General features: G+C 40.3%; 1 protein-coding gene across 2 annotated transcripts in view; it reads left to right on the forward strand.

The window, feature by feature from the left end:
• Positions 1-20804, forward strand: part of GAD1 (glutamate decarboxylase 1) — a 44571-nt gene that overhangs the window by 15756 nt on the left and 8011 nt on the right. Inside the window, exons 6-13 of one of the 2 annotated variants that reach the window (XM_026454182.1) lie at positions 4524-4614; positions 11794-11906; positions 13240-13355; positions 13440-13519; positions 13743-13797; positions 15417-15533; positions 17020-17084; positions 20447-20525. In XM_026454182.1, the coding sequence (XP_026309967.1) occupies positions 4524-4614; positions 11794-11906; positions 13240-13355; positions 13440-13519; positions 13743-13797; positions 15417-15533; positions 17020-17084; positions 20447-20525 (716 nt within the window). Of the gene's footprint in view, positions 1-4523; positions 4615-10316; positions 10508-11793; positions 11907-13239; positions 13356-13439; positions 13520-13742; positions 13798-15416; positions 15534-17019; positions 17085-20446; positions 20526-20804 lie in introns of those variants that run through there. The other variant, XM_023185989.1, reaches the window with a different exon arrangement.

Below are 20804 nucleotides of genomic sequence, written 5' to 3' on the forward strand. Positions count from 1 at the left end.
TACATCTGCAAAGACCCGATTTCCAAATAAGGTCACATTCACAGGAACCAGGGATTAGGACTTGAACACATCTTTTGGAGGAACACAATTCAACCCATGACACCTTTTACTGGCTAGGCCAAAAAGACACATGCACATGCGTTCTCATTCTACTGCAACTTCTGGAGCTTAGGACACTCTGAGTCACCAAATTCTATTTCCAGTGGGAGTCCTTGAGGATGTCCTCTTGCCTCCTTTTCATGTTCCAGGAGCCCTCTCTGATCAGCAATCCTCATCAAAGCAGTTGCTTTCCAATCGCCTCAAGTTCAAGGACTTTGGGGCCTCTGTCTGAGATGCTTAGAAACAGCTCAGACTGGACTAAGCCCAGGAGTGACGCAGTGGTTTCTTCTCCCTATAACTCCGCATTACAGTGGGGCTTTCCTGAGCTCTCAGGCTGACAGATCTAGAAGAATTTACTGTCCCTAGCAGAGTTGCCACCACAGGGGAAACCCCAAGGTCACAACTGGCAATCCTGTGTTCTTTCTTCTTGTCTCTCCTTCTTTATTTTCCCTCTCATTCTTCCTCATCATTTGAAGATAGATTTAAGACTGAGACTAGGAGGCTGGTGGTGATTGAGCTGAGTAAGACTATTGGATGTCAAAAACAAAGTCTTATAATGAAATAATGATGCTGGCCAAAGACGCTTTTTAAAATGAGGAATCCCAGAGAGCTGCTGAGGTCTGCCAACACCACTGGAATAAGTGTAGCTTCATTAAATAACTGCTGGATACACAAGACTCAATTATATGTACAAAGTTTATGTTGTTTGGTTTTTAAAGAAAAGCACTCTATCAATTTACAATTAGTTACTTCTTATCTTGGTCAGATGGCTAATCTATTCCTGATGGAAAACAAATAGTGTTATTTGGCTGCATTTTAAAAAGAGTCAGAATTCCCCATGTATGTTAGCTTGACTTGCTTTGGTCTGATATTTTGAACTTTGTCAGTTTGCTCTACACCCACTTTCTCAGAGAGATGAGAACTACGTCATTTTATTATGAAAGTCCAGAATGGCGTTGTCCCTCAAATACAAATACATGATTTTGTCATAATATCATCTAATATAATCTACAAAACCAAAGCATCTTGCGGTCAGAGAAAGCACTGACGGGCCTGGCCTGGTGACTCCCACCTGTGATCCCATCACATTGGCAGGCTGGCAGGTGGATCACATGAGCTCAGGAGTTCAAAACCAGCCTGGGCAAAACCCCATCTCTACCAAAAATACAAAAATTAGCCGGGCGTAGTGGTGTGCACCTGTGATCCCAGCTACTCTGGAGGCTGAGATGGGAGACGAGGCGGAGGTTGCAGTGAGCTGAGATCGCGCCACTGCACCACTCCAGCCTGGGTGACAGCAGGACCTGTTTAAATAATAATAAAAAATAAATAAAAGGCCAGGTGCTGTGGCTCACGCCTGTAATCCTAGCACTTTGGGAGGCTGAGGCGGGCGGATCATGAGGCCAGGAGATCGAGACCATCCTGCCTAACGCAGTGAAATCCCGTCTCCACTAAAAAATACAAAAAATTAGCCAGGCGCGGTAGCAGGTGCCTGTAGTCCCAGCTACTGGGGAGGCTGAGGCAGGAGAATGGCATGAACCCGGGAGGTGGAGCTTGCAGTTAGCGGAAATTGCACCACTACACTCCAGCCTTGGCGGCAGAGCGAGACTCTGTCTCAAAAAAAAAAGAGAGAGAGAGAAAGAAAGCATTGACTTTTATTAGCCCAGTGTATGAACCCACTTAGGTACTTAGCCTGCAAACATTCATTTTTGTTCCTCAGAGTTGCTTCTTGGAGCAGATATTTGTCTTTACAGAGTTCGCAATCTTCCAAGCAATGTGAAACCTCCTGCTATATCTCAGGATGTTGGCGCTGATAAAAGCATGCTGTTGCTGCCACGTCAAAACAGCTCCTGGTTGCTGATGTGGAATTTAAGCATAGATAAGGAGCAATAGGGTAAACCCCACAAGTAGCTACAAATAGTAGAAAGTATTTTTTCAAGGATATGAATGCATTAATGGGCTCAGCCAAAATAATGAACTGGGTTTTAATAGTGAAAACATACTGATCTGGGTATAGTCTGTGAAGAGATGATAATGGCATTTAGAAATTTCTCTATAAATTAATAAAAGACTTATTTTAAAAAAATGAACCAGCATATAGAGATTTCCCATTAACTAACAGGCACTAGTCAGCCTTCAGCCACAGCAGCTACTTTAAGTGATTTGTAGATATGCTGGACTCCCTTCGTTGTTCTTTTTTAAATGTTTTCTTATGGAAAATTTTAAACTTATACAAAAGTAGAATCCTATAATGAACCCTATATACCTAATGCCCTGCTTTATTATCAGCTTTTACCTGTACCGCCATCCATCCATTCCCCATCACCTACATTACATGAAAGTAAATCCCCAACGTAATATTATTATATTCATAAATATATATATATATATATATATATATATTTTTTTTTTTTTTTTTTGAGATGGAGTTTCACTCTTGTTGCCCAAGCCGGAGTGGAGTGCAGTGGTGTGATCTTGGCTCACTGCAACCTCCACCTCCTGGGTTTCAAGCAATTCCCCTGCCTCAGCCTCCTGAGAAGCTGGGATTATAGGCGCACGCCACCATGCCTGACGCTAATTTTTGTATTTTTAGTAGAGACGGGATTTCACCATGTTGGCCAGGCTGGTCTCGAACTCCTGACCTCAGATGACCCACCTGCCTTGGCCTCCCAAAGTGTTGGGATTGCAGGCATGAGCCACTGTGCCTGGCCTAATATTCATTCCTAAGAATTTTTTTTTTTTTAATCCACAATGTCACTGTCATACCTGGAAAAAAATTTAAAGCTCCTTAATGAAATATTTAGTCAGTTTTCAAATTTCCAATTGTATCATGAACGTCATAAATGCTTTAATTTTGTCAAACTCATTTGAATCAGGATCCAAATAAGTTTCTTACATGCAATTGTTTGCCATGTCTCCTAATCAAGGGATCTCCCCCTCCAACCCTTCTTTTTTTTTTTCTTGTAGTTTATTTGTAGGAAAGCTTTACTTTAAAAAATAATTCTTTCCTTCTCCCCCTACCTGAATTTAGGCCGTGAGTGGCCCAGCACCGTATCTATCACCTGTTATTTTCATCCAATATAGAGAATTGAAATGGAAATTGAAACTATTTTGTTACTTAATAGAAATTCTGGTAGATATAAGATTTGGGGGCACAAGGTTGTAACCATAAACTAAAAATAAGATTTTGAAGGACTTTGTGTCCTTTATATTTTAATGGACAAAGAGATACTGTTTCACTTTGTGTTAATCTCTCTTTGTCCATCTTTTATCTCTGCCCAACTGTATGGTTTTGATACATTATCAAATAGTGTGACTGCATTTATTTACCATACAGTCTTGTCTTAAAATGAAGTGTATATTGTTAAAAGTTTTTAAATGGATATTGCATATATATTTTAATGACTTTCAATAAAACGTGTTGTTTCAAAAGACCTCAGATTCTGTTGGCAGTGAGCAAAGTAGAGTAACATGGAATCATTTAACTATCTAGGATAGTCCACATGAATATCTAGAATATGGCCCCATACTTAAACTAAGTTTACCAGTGATGCTTCTTTTAGTTTTCTCTGAAAACCAGTATTATTTTGTGAGGGCTCTTAAGATGCAGAGGTTGGTATCTTCTGATGTAAGAAGTCATAGTCCAGATGTTCTGAATCATATCTAGGGAAGAATAGAGATTCTCAGCGAGGAGAGTTAGACCAGGAACATTCTAACACTAGCTCTCTGACCATTTTTGTTTTTGTTTTTTTCAGAAGCAAAGGCAATTTCCACTGGAAACACAGCAGTCAGCATATCTTTCTAACACCAGTTCCCAGCCACACGTCCCTAGATAATCTATTGCGTTGACTCCTTCCTGACAGCTGAGCCAAGCCTGCTGATGTGGAGTTGAGTTTTCCATTGAATGCTAAGTTGGCAAAAACTTGGCAACAATCCTGAATTTGCTGAGAGCAAAGCCTGTTAAAGCATACTGTGGGTTGCACAGGGATTTAGAGTTGTGTAGCAAAAACAATTACCTCACCAACAACTCAATGAGTGAAATAGGCTGTGACTGCCCATTTCACAGAAGACAGCTAGGTTATCTCAGCCATAAATTTAATCTGAAGGTCACCTGACTATATATATATTGGCAAAACACATCGAAACACAAAACACTGGAAAGCATGATTTGTTTCATGATATGAGATATTATTCTTTAAAAGCATGATGCTTTAGAAACATAGAAGTTTGGGGGACATCATGAATGTTAATGGTTGGTATGGGGTGGGTTAACTTGCCCTTCCTTCTTCAATATCCTTGAGCAGCCTTATTCGACAGATCACTGGGATGCAAGCCCCATCAGTGTGACCCAGTGGGGCAGGCCATTTGCCTTGAAGATAAGTTGAGAAATCTGCATTTGTCTTGATGCTTTTCTGTTTCCTCTCTAGGTCATCCTCGATTTTTCAACCAGCTCTCCACTGGATTGGATATCATTGGCCTAGCTGGAGAATGGCTGACATCAACAGCCAATACCAATATGTAAGTCCCATATGTTTTCATATAAGCGACCCTGATGTATGACTACAGCTTGTTGCTTTAAAAGTTCAATTCCAGTGGTTCTATTTTATTAAAGTTGCCCTGGTCATTTTTTCTCTTAAAATCTTTAGGTTTAATCATAGTTCTGATTTAATGGTAAATACTTGATAAACTATTGTTGAATTTAATAATGGAATTTAAGAAGAACATGGTCATGAGAAATAATAACTCTGACTTCCAAAATGTAGTGTTGAAATTTCATGTTAAAAGACCCATTTCTTTTAATGGTGTATCTAAAGAGGTTATGTTTTGAGGTATGATCTTGGTTTTACCCTTTTCTACCCAAGCACATTGGTCCTTATCATTTAGATCATATTTCTTCCATAATTAAAGCAGCCATAAACCCACAAATCAATCTGATCAACCTACTGCTTAATTAAAAATTCTAAAACAAAATTCAACCAGTACTGATACAGTATATATTCTTTTCAAAATAAGTGATTGTTTTTCTAAATGTGACATTGTTTTCATACTTGTTTGTATAGGCAAAGCCTTTCTTTGTTTCTAAGTTCTTGAAAATTTACACGAAACTGACTCTAAGGTCTTGTAGGGTATGGGCACAAGTACTACCTGGGTAGTCTTATAGCAATCACCCCAAATTTTCCTCTACATACATGTGCTCTCTTTTAAGAAAATGTCAGATTACAAATCCATGGAGGGTCATCAGAGTACTGCCTTTGTTCTCAACACTACTGACAATGTTTTACCAGTATCTATACATCCAGATAGTGGTACCACATTCTATTAAAGTATCCAAAGGAAAATAATAAAACAAATTATCTTATAATAATTTTAAAACAACTACATAAGAATTATATGGGTGTCCGTCACTGTGGAAATATTCAGAAAATAGCCACTCACTTTTTAAGTTCATAGAAAAATAGATTCCAAGAAATGAATTTAGGTGAAAGGGTAGTATTGCTTAAAATGAGAAATTCCATTTGATATCAAGATAGAATGTAAATTATTGAAGTTTAAGGTATTCTGTTTTTCTTAAACTGCTCTCAGCCAGAAAACCTGAAGGGCATTTAAAATTATATAGTAACCCATGTGTATTCTAAAGCTATTTAATGCTGACTCAAAATACGTAACTATATTCAGAAAAGTTTCTATTAATTAAGAATTCCTGTTTTCTTGGCTAATTTAAAACAACAGTGACAAATTTTAAAGAGCAAATGTGACAAGTGAAGCCTTTGGTGCTAAAAGGCATAAAAGATTAAACTGATTGAAAAACTAAAATGATTTTCATGCTCCCTCCTTGCAAGTCATGCTTAGCTTCACGGAGTGTCTATGTTGGGTTACTGAGATTTGAAAGGGCCAAGAGGAATACAGGTCAAAGATACAGTTGCTTGGAATTTGAACAAAAAGCTCCATTTAGCAATCTTTACTGTATTGTGATTTTTGAGATAAAAATATTCCAGCCAGCACAGACATCATAGTAAAGTTAATTATAATTTGAGAAAAGACACTAACGCTTAATTGTAGTATCTAGCACTAAGGAACAATTTAAATTAGGAAATATAGTTGTTTTTAACTCAACTATTTGGAAAACAAGTGAGAAAAACAGAGTAAAAAATACATATCTATTAAAATCCAAGTACCCATATTAATATAGGCCCTGAATTTACTCAGCACCTTTAAGTGTGTGTTCTGCAGGGCTCTCAGCTGCTTTTTCCATGTATATATATGTCTTCAGTATCAAGGTAAATAAGGGACCTCCCCCCTTTCAACCACTTATGACCAGATATTCCTCAACCAGAAAAATCCCACAAATTCTCCTTTTTTGGCATGTGTTCATAAAACCAAAGTCTCTTACTCTTCTCTTAGCTCAGCTGCAAAACACTAAAATGTGTCCCAGCCATCTGAGGTCAAGGCCAATCCAACTAAATGACATGTAATAATTGCAGCTGTACTGAATGGGAGATATTTATAAAATATGATCTGATTCCAACAGATCGATAGAGAAGGTTATTTAAAATAGCAAAATAGTTTCTGTCAGTTCTAGAGACAGGCATTGTCTAAAGAAGTAATAACTATTATCTAGAAATTGTTCTAAGCCAGTTCCCCTGGAAGATCATGAAACGTGGCAGCACTGTCAGGAGCTGAGGCAAAATTTGCTCCCTGTGACAATTCCTTCTCCAGTTGGGAACAGTGTTCAAAATAAGTCTGGGAAAGAATGGCAAAAGCATCTTTCTATGGCAGTGCAGGATTTATTTAGTGATAATGCCTGGTTTTTGGTCCTGTACTCTCATTGAGTTTAGGTGGCACATGACATAGAAAATAAGAACTATATTCCTCAGTCATAGCCTCTTTAAAAGAATGATCCAATAACCTGACTCAGGTGCAAAGTGCAAGGGGTCTGACTATTAGAATAGAAAGACCGTAGGTTGGGCGGGGTGGCTCATGCCTGTAATCCCAGCACTTTGGGACGCCAAGGTGGGTGGGTCACCTAAGGTAGGAGTTCGAGGCCAGCCTGGCCAACATGGTGAAACTCTGCATTTACTAAAAACACAAACATGAGCCGGGTGTGGTGGTGGGCGCCTGTAATCCCAGCTACGGAGGAGGCTGAGGCAGGAGAATTGCTTGAGCCTGGGAGGTAGAGGTTGCAGTGAGCTGAGACTATGCCACTGCACTCCAGCCTGGGCGACAGAACGAGACTCCATCTCAAAAAAAAAAAAAAAAGAAAAAAGAACGTCTCTGTCCATGCCTTTACACCTGCTCTTGCACATAGTTTTGCAGTATATTCTTCTTCTAAGCAACAACTCAGTGAAGATTCAAAAAAAACTTCATAAATGTGTAGTTGTCCAAGGCACCTACAGCTCTTTTCTTCCAAAACAGGGCCACCAAGCACAATTGTGGAGGTTGAGCAGGGCCTGAGTGTAAACAACAGCCTGCCCTCAAACGTCTAATGGCAATACATAATCTTAATGGCAAGATCTATAATAACTCTTTGCTACGAGGTTATGATTTCAACCATCTAGCACTTTATTTTCATAGAAAATATCCAGGAGAAATTCTCTATGGGAGTTATTCATCATTTTACACACTGGGCAGGTCATTAGAGAGGAGCTTGCAGTAAGCAGTTCTCGTTTGTCATGGAAAAGCAGCTGTGACATACATAGACTTGGAATTCTGATGAAACACACTAACTCGGAGATCTTAAAACAAATCACTGAATTTCTCTGAAACTCAGTTTCCTCATCAGGAAAATGGAGGATAATAGTATCCATCCTACAGAGTGGTTCTGAAGACTAAAAATGGTTCCAGTCCTAAGTGCCTACTGTATACAAGGTACAGTGTGTGCACCTAGGAAAGGCAACCACCGCACAGTCACTGTTGCTATGTGAGACCCTCCTGACTCTTTTATTTCTGTCTCTCATCATCTGGATAGTAGAGTGTTTCCCTAAGCTCCCCTCAGCTGTGTTACCTTTTAAAGTGAAGATGTGCTACCTGCCACATCTTTAAGAAGAGGTCAAGAAGAGTATCAGGATAGTCAGCATGGAAGATTATTTCTCTCATTAAAGAAGTTCCCCGTTTGACAGTCACCAGGGATCCAGATTTTGTGTGCCTTTCTAATCCCTATTGTAGCACATGGCTCCCATCCTCAAAGTTGCATTATGGTACAGGCTGGCTGCTGAAGCTCCAGCCATCACTCCTGTGTTCCAGAACTCAGAAAGGAGGGAGGGAGGGAAGGAAGAAGGAAGGGAAGGAAAAGGAAGGGAAGGGAAGGGAAGGGGAGGGGAGGGAAGGGAGGGGAGGGGAGGGGGCAAAAGAGACATACTCCTTTTTGATTTAAAAAAAAAAAAAAAAAAACCTTCTCAGAAGTCTCATACGTTTCCATAAAGCCTCTTTAGCCAGAACTTAATCCATGACCACACCAAAAAAGGGTAGAAAATATAGTCTTTGATCAGAGTGAACAGCAACCCTAAATAAAATTTAACAAAGCAAGGGAAAATTGATATGGCTAGCAACAAGCAGACTGCCACACAAGAACTACAGCTTGTTGACAGTCAATTTGCCTTCGCTCTGAGTGAACCCCTCTGGGAAGGTGAGTTGAACCACTGAAAAAGGGCTGACTCACTTCCCGACTTGGAATATAGACATGCTCAGAATGCTCCTTTAGTGTCACTCCATGAATGCCACCATCCTACTGTTTTAAATCTTTACTTCCAATCCTATGTTCTTATGCTTCAACCCAGAGCTTCTGGCAGGTTTAGTTTCTGGTTCTGACTCTGAAATGTAATCTTGTACTTTGACTTTAGCATCTAACCAGCTTCTTCTGAATTCATATTTGACCTTTGATCTCTTGACTTCATTTGCTTTCATCAGTCACTTAGGAAAAGGGTACCCAACCTGGAGTCCAGGTTGCAAGAGAAGAATCTCTATAGTTCTATACAAAATGATATGCCTATATTCATTTTTTTACCTGGAGAGAGGGACTACAGACTTCCTAGGATTCCCAAAAGGGTCTGCGATCCCAATTAGGTGAAGAACCACTGGGCACGGTGGCTCACGACTGTAATCTCAGAACTTTGGGAGGTGAAGGCGGGAGGATCACTTGAGGCCAAGAATTGAAGACCAGCCCGGGCAACATAGTGAGACCTCCATCTCTACACAAAATTTAAAAAATTAAAAATAAAAAATTTTTAAAAACTGTTTTAGGTGAACTACAAGGCCTTCTTTAAGGCTGTGGGTGCAGCTGCACAGATTGTAAACATGGCCCAGGATGGGGTGGCAGGGTCAGAAGAGGTGTCAGGAATGAAGAACACCATGACAGCCCATTTGTCAGGCCTGGCTGTGGATCAGCAGCCATGGACTGATATACCAGCTTTCAGGAGAGAATGTCAAGACTAAGCTCATGAGTCAGGAAAAGAGTGGAAAATTGGTCTTTTGGACTCAGGCGGGGACTATCAAACAGGATGCAGCTAAGGCCAAGAACCAGATGCTAGATTCATCCTAGTAGGTTTCCTCCTCAAGGTTGAGAATGGTGTTTTCTAATATCTTAGTTTCCTTAGTACATAGGATGTCACCTGGCAGAGAATAGTCATTCAGTAAGTATTTGTTGAATAGAACTGAAAGAAAGTTTAGGAATCAGGTACCTGACATAGATAAGGAACCTGAAATAGATGAGATCAGTTAATCTCATGATAAACTCTCTAGACTCTTCCTCCTAATCCTGAGAGTAATGGCCATATTCCTGGTCCTTGGGGAGGCTAATTCATGCAAACCTTGAGCCTAATTAGTTTTAAATCTGAAGCATGGAGTGGGACCTATGCCTGATATTCAGTCCCACTCCCTCTCCCTTGTCCATGTGGTTCCTGCCTGGCCAACATTGACTTTACCCTAAGCCAACTTTCATCCAATCTTTGATATGGTTCTGATATTATGGCATGTGATTTCATTTGTTCCTTGCCTTACCCCAGAGAGCTTTCTTATATAGTACTGGGAGATTCTAGCACATACACTGCCACCATATCTCCTTGCCATGCAAACATTTTTGTCATGTCAACATTTCCAAAAACCAGTGGAACCATTAATAACACATTTGTTCAAGAATGGTTAAAAGCCCATCATGAGTTTGCCTCTTGGTACACTTGGCAGCACAGGCTAAACCAGGAATCCTTCTCTTCTTCTTCCTTTATCAGGCCATCAGACATGAGGGAGTGTTGGTTGCTACGGTGATGGGGCTCAGAGCAGAACCAAAGCATGATTGTGACCTCCAGAGGTGATGGTAACTGCACACATGGTTTCCAAGGGTCTTCCTCCTAAATTTCCAGGGGCCTCCCAAGGAAAATGGACATATTCTTTTTGGAAATAAAATACTTCTACCAACATATCTGAGGATCCTTCAGGATCTTTTTGTCTTCTTTTACCTCCATGTGATTAATTCAACTGCTTTTTTCATCCACAATTAAAACTTAGTAGCTTCACCTGTGTCTTATGTACAACACTCGTTATCTCATCCTTACAAATAGCCTTTCCTCACATTAAGCAAGCAAGAATTCCCATTAGTCTTCAACATTAGCACTTGGCTCAAACACCCTAACCAGCAATAAAGCTTCCCTATGTCACTTAGCTGGGTCAGTCTAGGCATCTCTTTTCAGTGAGGATGATCTGAGCCCAGCCTACAGACTCTAATGCTAAAGAATGCCAAGCGAAAACAAGAAAGACAAAGAGCCTCAGAGCTTAGTAAACACCTTTTTGTTTTCTGGCTTAATTTTCTGCAGACAGACCTTCCTTGATTTTTTCTTAGGCTCCACGTTTGATCTCACGATCTTGTTTCAATGATTAGTCTACCAGACTATGCCTCTGTGTCGAATTGCTTTGAAAAGAGCATTGCTTGCTACTTTTAAATCAGTTTGTTAGAAGACAAATGTAACCTGCCAAGATATCTGATGCCCACAGCTAGCTGTGTATGCCAGTTGACCGTCTTCTTGTTATTTATAATTTGTAATTAGAAAATCATCACTTAGAATTATTCTTGACAGATATTGACTTCAGAGAACTATAGAAACATAGCTGTCCTTGAGGATTATTAGTAGAAAAACCATGTAGATAATTATATTGAGATCTTTAAAACCTGGGTCAATATTTCCAATTATCTTCACAGTTAGCTTTCAGATGTTTACATTATTTTTAAAAGATAGACTTTGGCTCTGGCTTTTATATATTCTACAAGTGCGCAACTGGCAGTCAGTTTTTTTAAAAACAAATTGTAAACCAATTTTACGTAGAACTTGGAATGCTTTTTTCAATTAACATTTGCATTGTCCTACAATCTTAGAGGTAAAAGGGACTCAGAAAAGTCATTTTCTTTCCTTCTATTCCTCTAGGTGGACCATGCCTAAGACATTTCATTCAGATTAGAATCTATTTTGTTGGTGAAGTATCACAGGGCTGGCACTTCCACCACCTCTCTCAGTAACCCACGCTGGTTTCTGACATTTTATGATTGGCAACTTAATGCATTTCCAGGAAATGAATCATGTTAGTGGTTTTGAACAGCTTTTTTTTTTTTTTTTTAGAACCCAAATACAAATATTAAACCAATCCTCTGTGTTCCTAAAATAAATGGTTTGACTTCTTTATTTTCTTTCATCCTTTTTCTTACCACCTTTCCAGGTTTACATATGAAATTGCACCAGTGTTTGTCCTCATGGAACAAATAACACTTAAGAAGATGAGAGAGATAGTTGGATGGTCAAGTAAAGATGGTGATGGGATATTTTCTCCTGGTAGGTTTCTCTTCTCTTCCTCTTCTCAAGGTTTGGGATTCTCAAGAATACAAAATATGAAGTAGGTTTGTAGAAGAATAATGCCTTAAAATTTTTTTTGGATACTCTGACTTGCTTTTTTTCCAAGATGAAGACTAGCAAAAATGCTACATTCTGTATGAATTAACTAACAAAGGCTATGCATAAATCCATAAAAACTGACAAAGGCTGTGTCTAGATCATGCTAAAGAACCCCATTTTTTATTTTTATTTTTTATTTTTTGAGATGGTCTCACTCTGTCATCCAGGCTAGAGTGCAGTGGTGTCATCTTAGCTCACCGCAGCCTCGAACTCCTGGGCTCAAGCAATCCTCCTGCTTCAGCTTCTCAAGTAGCTGGGACTATAGGCATGTGCCACCATGCCCAGCTGTTTTAAAATTTCTTTTATAGAAACAAGGTCTCACTATTAAACAACTCCATTGTGTCAACAGCAGTTTGATTATGCTGGGGATCAGTGAATCAAGATTATTAATTAATTGATTTCAGTCAAAATAGTATATCTACTTTGAATCTCTAGCTTGAAGTAGATAAAATAAGAATTTTTAAAACAAGGATAGGTATTCTGATGGTGTCAGAAACAGTGTGATTGTGTACAAGGGGAAAAGAATAAATAAGAATTGCAGTTATCTAGGTAATTCAAGCAGGCCACAAATTTGCCTAAGTTTAATTGTCAGATAATTAATGTAAAACTAACTAGTTTGTGTTGGCCAAACATACATAGTTATGTCAGTTCTCCTTGTGTCTTTATTTAGGTAAACATGAGTTTGTTCTTATTTTAATAAACTTAGAGTTCTCCTAAATGACTCAGTAACTCAGCTGGGCTGAAGAGAGAACTTAGGCAGGTAACCAAGAAATGTCATTGTTTCTTTCTGTAGGCTCCATTACTCTTTTTTTCTCTCTTTCTGAACTCAGGGAACAGATTCATCTTTGTTCAGTAAATAGATTGAGCAGAAAGTAAAGCAGGAAGGATATAACTCACCTATCCCTTTACAGCCACTGATGCAGCTACCTCTTATATTTCTGTCTAGACTTCAGGTGGAAAGGGCACTGAAGTACATGAATCACCTCCAGCCAAACCGCCTAGATAGCTTTGGTAATAAGTGTGACTACTTGTATTCCCAGGGTAAAGGGTCCAGTGGGAAGCCCCAGCAATAGGGAAGCCAGCAAAACCTATCAGGATATTATCCTTCTGCTTCCTGACCTCCCTTGTCTCTTGAGACACCAGCTCAGCGTTCGTTTTTAGAAACAATAATGAAAGAGCCTCAACACCTCCCAATATGTCCGCTTGCTGACAGGGGGCGCCATATCCAACATGTACAGCATCATGGCTGCTCGCTACAAGTACTTCCCGGAAGTTAAGACAAAGGGCATGGCGGCTGTGCCCAAACTGGTACTCTTCACCTCAGAACACGTGAGTCGGGGATGCTTTCTCATGGATAGAGGTGTTTTTCAGGGGACTCTCCAACTTCTAACCTCGAGCCTCTGTTTGTTGCAGAGTCACTATTCCATAAAGAAAGCTGGGGCTGCACTTGGCTTTGGAACTGACAATGTGATTTTGATAAAGTGCAATGAAAGGTAGGCAAGGGAGAGTGAATATTAGGTTCTTGATGTATTAAATGTGTTCATCTGTTAAATTTGTTTTATTGTGCTTAAAGACTGGCTCAGTACAGTGTGCCAAGCTGCTAATGGTCTGTTGAAAATATCTGATTAAATTGCTTTTTGCTGCTGCTAAAGTATTTTTCACGTGCAATCTCATTGATTCTTCATTTTAATTTCCCTCCTTTTCCAATAATTATAGGGGGAAAATAATTCCAGCTGATTTTGAGGCAAAAATTCTTGAAGCCAAACAGAAGGTATGTACTCTGTGGTTCATCTAAACTCCAGTTTAAAAATACCTTCTTTCTGCTCTAGACAAAAAAGTCCTTGATAATATGAGACAATTTTCTTGTGCTTCTAAAATTCTATTCTTAGATATTTGCTTATTTCCAACTTGTAAAATGATTGGGTTGTAAAGCTGTGTCTACACAATATCAGGGATTTTTTTAAACAATGAAAAATTCAGTCATTAAACTATTTGTCCTGTCGTCATGGTGCCAAGTGATTGGTTTGATGTTCTTCAATAAATCAACTCCCTGAGCATCATGAAGATATAGCCTAATTGAACTTTTTACTTACTACTTGTTGGGTATTATCTCATTTTAACAAATGCCATTTTAGCTTAGGATTCTGTTTAGCAAAGTGCTTCCATGCCCTGGCAGATGGCCCATGGTACTTGGCAAATCCAGCCTCAACAAACTCTATTAAACAAAAAACTCATAGAACAGATGTATCCACAAGTCAGTGCCAGGTAGCTGTCAGGCCACTTACCAACACATGGTTGTTTTGGTTACATTCTTATACCTCCTTCTCTAATTGTAGTTATTTGCTGGGGTCTTGGCACAGGAGGTGGGTCTAAGTGTTGTAAAGGCTGAGCAAGGAGCAGAGGTGGAGCTGAGCTTCACAAAAGCCTAAGAGACAGGGCTGGCATAGGGGGTCACATCTGTAATCCCAGCACTTTGGGAGGCTGAGGCAGGAGTATCCCTTGAGCCTAGTAATTCAAGACCAGCCTGGGCAACATAGGGTGACCCACATCTCTACAAAAAATTTTAAAAAATAGCCAGGTGTGGTGGTGCACGCCTATGGTCCCAGCCACTCAGAAGGGTGAGGTGGGAGGATTGCTTGAGTTGGAGAGGTAGAGGCTGAAATGAGCCATGATCATGCCAATGCAGTCCAGCCTAGGTGACAGAACAAGAACCTGTCTCAGCAAAAAAGAAAAGCTTAAGATTCACAGATTTCCCCAAACTTGTCTTAAATCTATTACTCTACTTCTTCATTTATTTTTTGTTTATGTCAACATTTCACCATGTCCACTGTTAGTGAGTGTATCAGCTTTCACAGTGTATAGACCTTTTTTAAATAATAAACCCCACAATGTTTCAGTATAATTATTACATCAATACACTTAAAACAACACAACCTCTTAAAAGAATGATGCCCAGATGATATTCAGAACTACCTGACCATCGTTCCAAACACTTATTATTACTCTTTCCTGCCTTATTTTTTGCCATAGAAATTATTGTTTTCAAACATACTGTATATTTTGCTTATTTAATTTAGCTTATTATCTGTCATCTGCCACTAAAATGTAAACTCCGCAATGACAGAATTCTTTATCTCTTGTGCTCACTGCAGAGTCCCTAGTATCTGTGGCAGGGCCTGGCACATAAAAGGCACTCAAAAAATATTTGTTGAATAAATGAATGAATGAGTGAATGAGCCAACAAAACACTACTAGATGTAGTATCTGGTAACACATAAGCTTTGCCAATTACTGTTAGAAATAAATGTTATACAATTCTGCTTCCTGTGGAAATCAGCAAATGAGAAAGGTTAAAAACACTAATCAGCCTGTATCTGTCTTACCTTGTAGGGATATGTTCCCTTTTATGTCAATGCAACTGCTGGCACGACTGTTTATGGAGCTTTTGATCCGATACAAGAGATTGCAGATATATGTGAGAAATACAACCTTTGGCTGCATGTAGATGTAAGTGCTATAACTCAGAGAGGCCAGTCCATGTTGGGGGTAGAGGCAGCTCTTTTTTATGATTTGCCTCAAGCTTCTCTCCACGCCCTAGCCAGCCCTCTCTCCACACCACATTAGTTCCAGTTCTTGTCTGGACCCTAGCCAGCCATTCACAACTGGTACACACCACAGACATGGAACATCCTCTGGGACTCATCCAGTTCCTTATAGTCGATTGCTGTCTTCTGTGTTTCATCCTAGAATATGGTCTCATTGCCTTCCCAGGTAGCTTTGTTGGGACAGATGGCTACAGACTAAAATATAACTGATTTCAGAGTGAAAAAATAGAAGATACAACATACAGAAAGTGGCCATGAATGTGAACCCTCAGCTACCTGCCTTCAGTCCAGCCATCTATGACATGTCTCTTAAAAAGAATATATCTGGCTGGGCTCTGTGGCTCACGCTCGTAATGCCAGCACTTTGGGAGGCCGAGGCAGGTGGATCACCTGAGGTCAGGAGTTTGAGACCAGCCTGGCCAACATGGTAAAACCTGTCTCTACTAAAAATACAAAAATTAGCCAGGTGTGGTGGTGGGCGCCTATAATCCCAGCTACTCTGGAGGCTGAGACAGGAGAATCGCTTGAACCTGGGGACAGAGGTTGCAGTGAGCTGGGATCATGCCATGTCACTCCAGCCTGGGTGAAAGAGCAAAACTCTGTCTCAAAAAAAAAAAAAAAAAATATCTGCTACATTTAGGAAAAATAAGGCAGTATATGAAAGGCATTGTCAACTAAGAGACTGAATCCCAAATTTTCCCAGAAACACAAAAGATGCATTTTCACATGTGTGACTGGGTGTATTTATTTATTTTTTCTTTGCACATTTTCTTAGGGATTTACTTCACACAATTGGCTAGTAGGATAATCTGCCTTGCTACTGAACTAATGACTAACAAAGGCTGTGTATCATGTGGCATCCCAACTATTCAGTAAACATGCATCGTGGTACCCACAAAAATGTCTTCTTGTTATATAAGCTGTTGTGAGACCTCCAAAACCCAGCAGGAACTGCTGCTTTTTGAGTTTTTCAGGAACTGTTAGAATTCTACTCTGGGAAGAACCAGAGAGCAGTCCTCAGTTTTTTGGGCAGCTTCCAGAGCCACCCGGAGGAGGATTCACTGTGTTGGCTTTCCACAGCACATTGGGCTATTAGGCCACTGGACCTTTGGGTCTTGGCAGAACAGGCACCTCAGGCTCCTCAGGCTCAGACCGGGCCTAGCTGTATCACTTGTGCAGCTACACTCCAGAGGAACTTTGAAAAAGAAATGACAAGCAATAAGAATCACAACCGACTGAACGATCAGTGTGGGCTGAACTTTTCAGAGAAACTTATGTTTTTCACCTTGTACTTTCTTGCTCATGTTTTACTAGAAGTGAGAAATGACTAGTTTTAGATTCTTAAATGTCACTGCTCCCCTCTTCCTCTCCTTTCTCTGTCCCCACAGGCTGCCTGGGGAGGTGGGCTGCTCATGTCCAGGAAGCACCGCCATAAACTCAATGGCATAGAAAGGTATGGGCCAGAACTCGCCAGGCCTCTTTCCACCCAGCACATCAAACAGACCATGCTCTGATGTCAGCCTGCACCGCCTTGCCCTGATCCCCTGCATCGTATTTCGGTCTAAATTCACTTTAGTTCAGCAGGCATTTGTTGAGCATTTATTGGATGATTGATTTCCCAGTCAAAGGAGTCCTGAAGGAATTCACAATTTAGAAAGAGAGAAAGACACGCCAGGTGTGGTGGCTCACGCCTGTAATCCCAACACTTTAGGAGGCTGAGGTGAGAGGATTGTTTGAACCCAAGAGCTCGAGACCAGCCTGGGCAACATAGTGAGACCCTGTCTCTAATAACAATCAATCAATCAATCAATCAGAAAGACAAGTAAACAAGTAGTTAGAACACAATGTGATAAGTGTAACAGGAGGCAATTGCAGGTACACAGGTAGAAGAGAGAGACTAACCAGTGAGGGGAATTGGAGGCCATCAGAGTCTGCCAAGGGCACAGGAAGGGCCACTGGTTCACTTTCCTCTTCTTCCTCATTAAGCTTACTTCCAGAAAGGGCAGGACACTCAGCTCCTAACTTATTTTCTTTTTTACTGTTCAAATTCAGTGGATGTTCTAGGCCAAATATGATTTTGACCTGACTCCTAAGTGTTGATCCATAACAAGTCACAATGATTCATTGATTCATTCCACATATATTTACTGAGCACCTATCATGAGCCAGGTAGGGGTGGATGTGAATATTCAGTTACCTGTCTTCCAGCCACCTACGGTGCTTTTCTAATAAAAATGCACATCTGATAAATGCAGAAAAATAAGGCAGTATATGAAAGGTGTTATCAACTAAGAGATTTGCCCTCCTGAAGTTTACATTCCAGTAGGCTAGATGTTCATAACAAATATTTAATCTGTCTCATAGTAAAGAAAAATAAAACAGGGTTAGGTAACAGTGAGTGACAAGGCATGCTGTTTCAGACAGGGTAGTCAGAGGCCTTCCTGAGGAGGTAACACATCAGCAGATACTGCGATAAAGGGAGACAGGAAGCAAGGATATGAGGAAAAGTATTCTAGGCAGCGTGAGTGGCAAGTGCAAAGACCCTGAGGCAGGACTGTTCTTGGCAAGTAGGAGGATCATCAGAGAGGCCAGTGGGGCTGGAGCAAGGTGGGAGAGGTAGAAGCAGACTGAGGGAGAGGCGAACATGGAGCAGGCAGGGAGAGCATGCCCAGGGCTCCTCCCGCAGCCAGGATTCTGGCTTTTGTTACCTCTACTGTGCCTCCCCAAACTTTTATCTCAGTTTTGAAAGACCAGTGTCAATGTGGGTGAGACCGGCTCTGTCAAGTGGACAACCTCGTAACTCACAGGATAATGTAAAAAATTTGAGCCAGGTGTAGTAGCCTGTAATCCCCGCACTTTGGTAGGCCAAGGAGGGCAAATCACTTGAGGTCAGGAGTTCAGGACCAGCCTGGCCAACATGGTGAAATCCTGTCTCTACTAAAAATACAAAAATTAGCAGGCGTGGTGGTGCACACCTGTAATTCTAGCTATGCAGGAAGCTGAGGCTGGGGAATCACTAGAACCTGGGAGGCAGAGGTTTCAGTGAACAGAGATCATGCCACTGCACTCCAGCCTGGGCGACAGAACGAGACTCTGTCTCAAAAAAAAAAAAGAAAAAAAAAAAAAGAACTCTGGATGAGCCAGGCCAACTTAACTTTAGATTTCTCAGACAATTTTAATTTTCTGTCTTTGAGTCTAGGAAAACTTAAAACATTTCACACTAGACTTTTTCATTTCTAACATTTTAAATCACATATGTCTTCTAAAGGAAATTGAATTCATATTATGTCTTATTACTTTCCTTTTGTAGCAGCAAAGAATCACTTATTTCAGACCTTTAGGATATGCAGAAAACCATTTAAGACATTTTATGAGACCTAAATATAATTTTTTAACAACTTGGTAAATGATAGCAATGAGAAATTTGATTAAATTCACTATCATTTAAATATGACCTCACACTGATGCTTTTTAGTGAGCTAAGCACTTAGTTAACTTTCTTTGGAATTTTTCACAGGTCTCTTTCACAAAGGTTTTATTATACACTGAAGGGAAAAGATCTTCGGACCTTCCTCTCTTTGCCTTGAAACACAATGCACATATGCACTAAATTATTTTGTTAGGTCCTTTAACTAAAGGACCTAAGCAGGATGAAGAGGTTGAAAGTTCACAACAAGGGTTTAGTTCTAGGGAGAGCAGAGGCAGGATGATTCTGAACCAATTGCTCTATCTAGGGGAAAAGATCCTTCACAGGTATTAAAATGCAGCACCTAGCTATGGGCCAGGCCTTTGGGAAGGAGTCTGCAAACCAATCAAGCAAGTTACCCATGTTTTAATCATCATACATTAGACTTAGTTGTTTCTGTAATGCCCTAGCTACTGTGCTCCTTAACCATCTAATTATGTCTGACAGAATGATGCAGTTGCTAGGAGACCATGCTTGTTAAGCTATCATTGCAGTCCAAACTGGCAAAATCACTCTCATTTAGCATTTAAATAATGCTGCTAGGCAGTCAGAGTCTAGACTAGTCCAGTCGAGCCTTGCTTTTAGGTACCACTCTTGATACTGCCCGGTAAGTGGGTAGGTCAGCATCACCAGCCTATAAATGAGAAAGGCAGAAAGAAGCCATTGTGTCTCCTAGAGAGAAGCAGTCTAGTGGAGTGGTTATGAACAATGGCTGTGCAGTTAGAGGCCTTGGACTTGAATCCTGGCTCCAACACTTCCCAACTCGGTGACTTTTGGTAATATATTTAACCTTTCTGCATGTTAGTTTCCCCATCTAAAATAGAGGTAATAATTGTACCTACATTATAGGGTTGTGATGAGAATTATGTGTGCCAGGCACTCTTATAAGCATTTTACATTTTTTAAGTTATTTTGTCCTTTATTCAATTCTGTGAGGTACACACTTCCCATTTAACAGAAACTGAGGCACATAAGAGTTATATAATGTGCCCAAGCTAACAAATGTCAGAGCCAGGACTCAGACTTAGACAGTTTGGCTCCAAAACCTGAGTTCTTAACCATGATACCATATTGATGTAATACCTGAAAGCTCTCAAAACAATAAGACATATAAGTTATTCATAAATGTTAGTTATTGTTAATAGCAGTTACCTCTAAGATGCAGTCCCCAATGTAATGCTTCGAGACTGCCTGCAAAACATTTGTTTACTACTTGATTAGTCAATTCAGGAGAATAGGCATGGATAATATTTACTGACTTGAATTGGGATGGGTGGTGTTTTCCTCAAGAGAACAGTTGCCTCCTTCTGACTCCTGCACCTTCTTGAAGTCTCATGTGCTTCTTTCAGGGCCAACTCAGTCACCTGGAACCCTCACAAGATGATGGGTGTGCTGTTGCAGTGCTCTGCCATTCTCGTCAAAGAAAAGGTCTGTACTCCCTCCAAAGCTATGCTGGAGCCCATACATTCTTTAGAAAGTACAAAAAGAGACACACGTGGGGTCTCTTTGCAGTACTTGTTGGCTGACTCACGAGATTGGCAGCCCCATTGAGAGACTGCTGCTGCTGTCCTTTCCTGCCTTTGCAGCTAACCTGGTTTCTTCTCTTGGCTCTTGCTGGCTACTGCATTTCTTCCTTGATCAGTACTCAGGGTCTGTCAGCAACTGAACCTTTAAGGGAATTATTTAATTGAGTATTCCTTCATATTT

The sequence above is a fragment of the Piliocolobus tephrosceles genome, chromosome 11 (genome assembly GCF_002776525.5).
Source record: "Piliocolobus tephrosceles isolate RC106 chromosome 11, ASM277652v3, whole genome shotgun sequence".
Lineage (NCBI taxonomy): Eukaryota > Metazoa > Chordata > Mammalia > Primates > Cercopithecidae > Piliocolobus > Piliocolobus tephrosceles.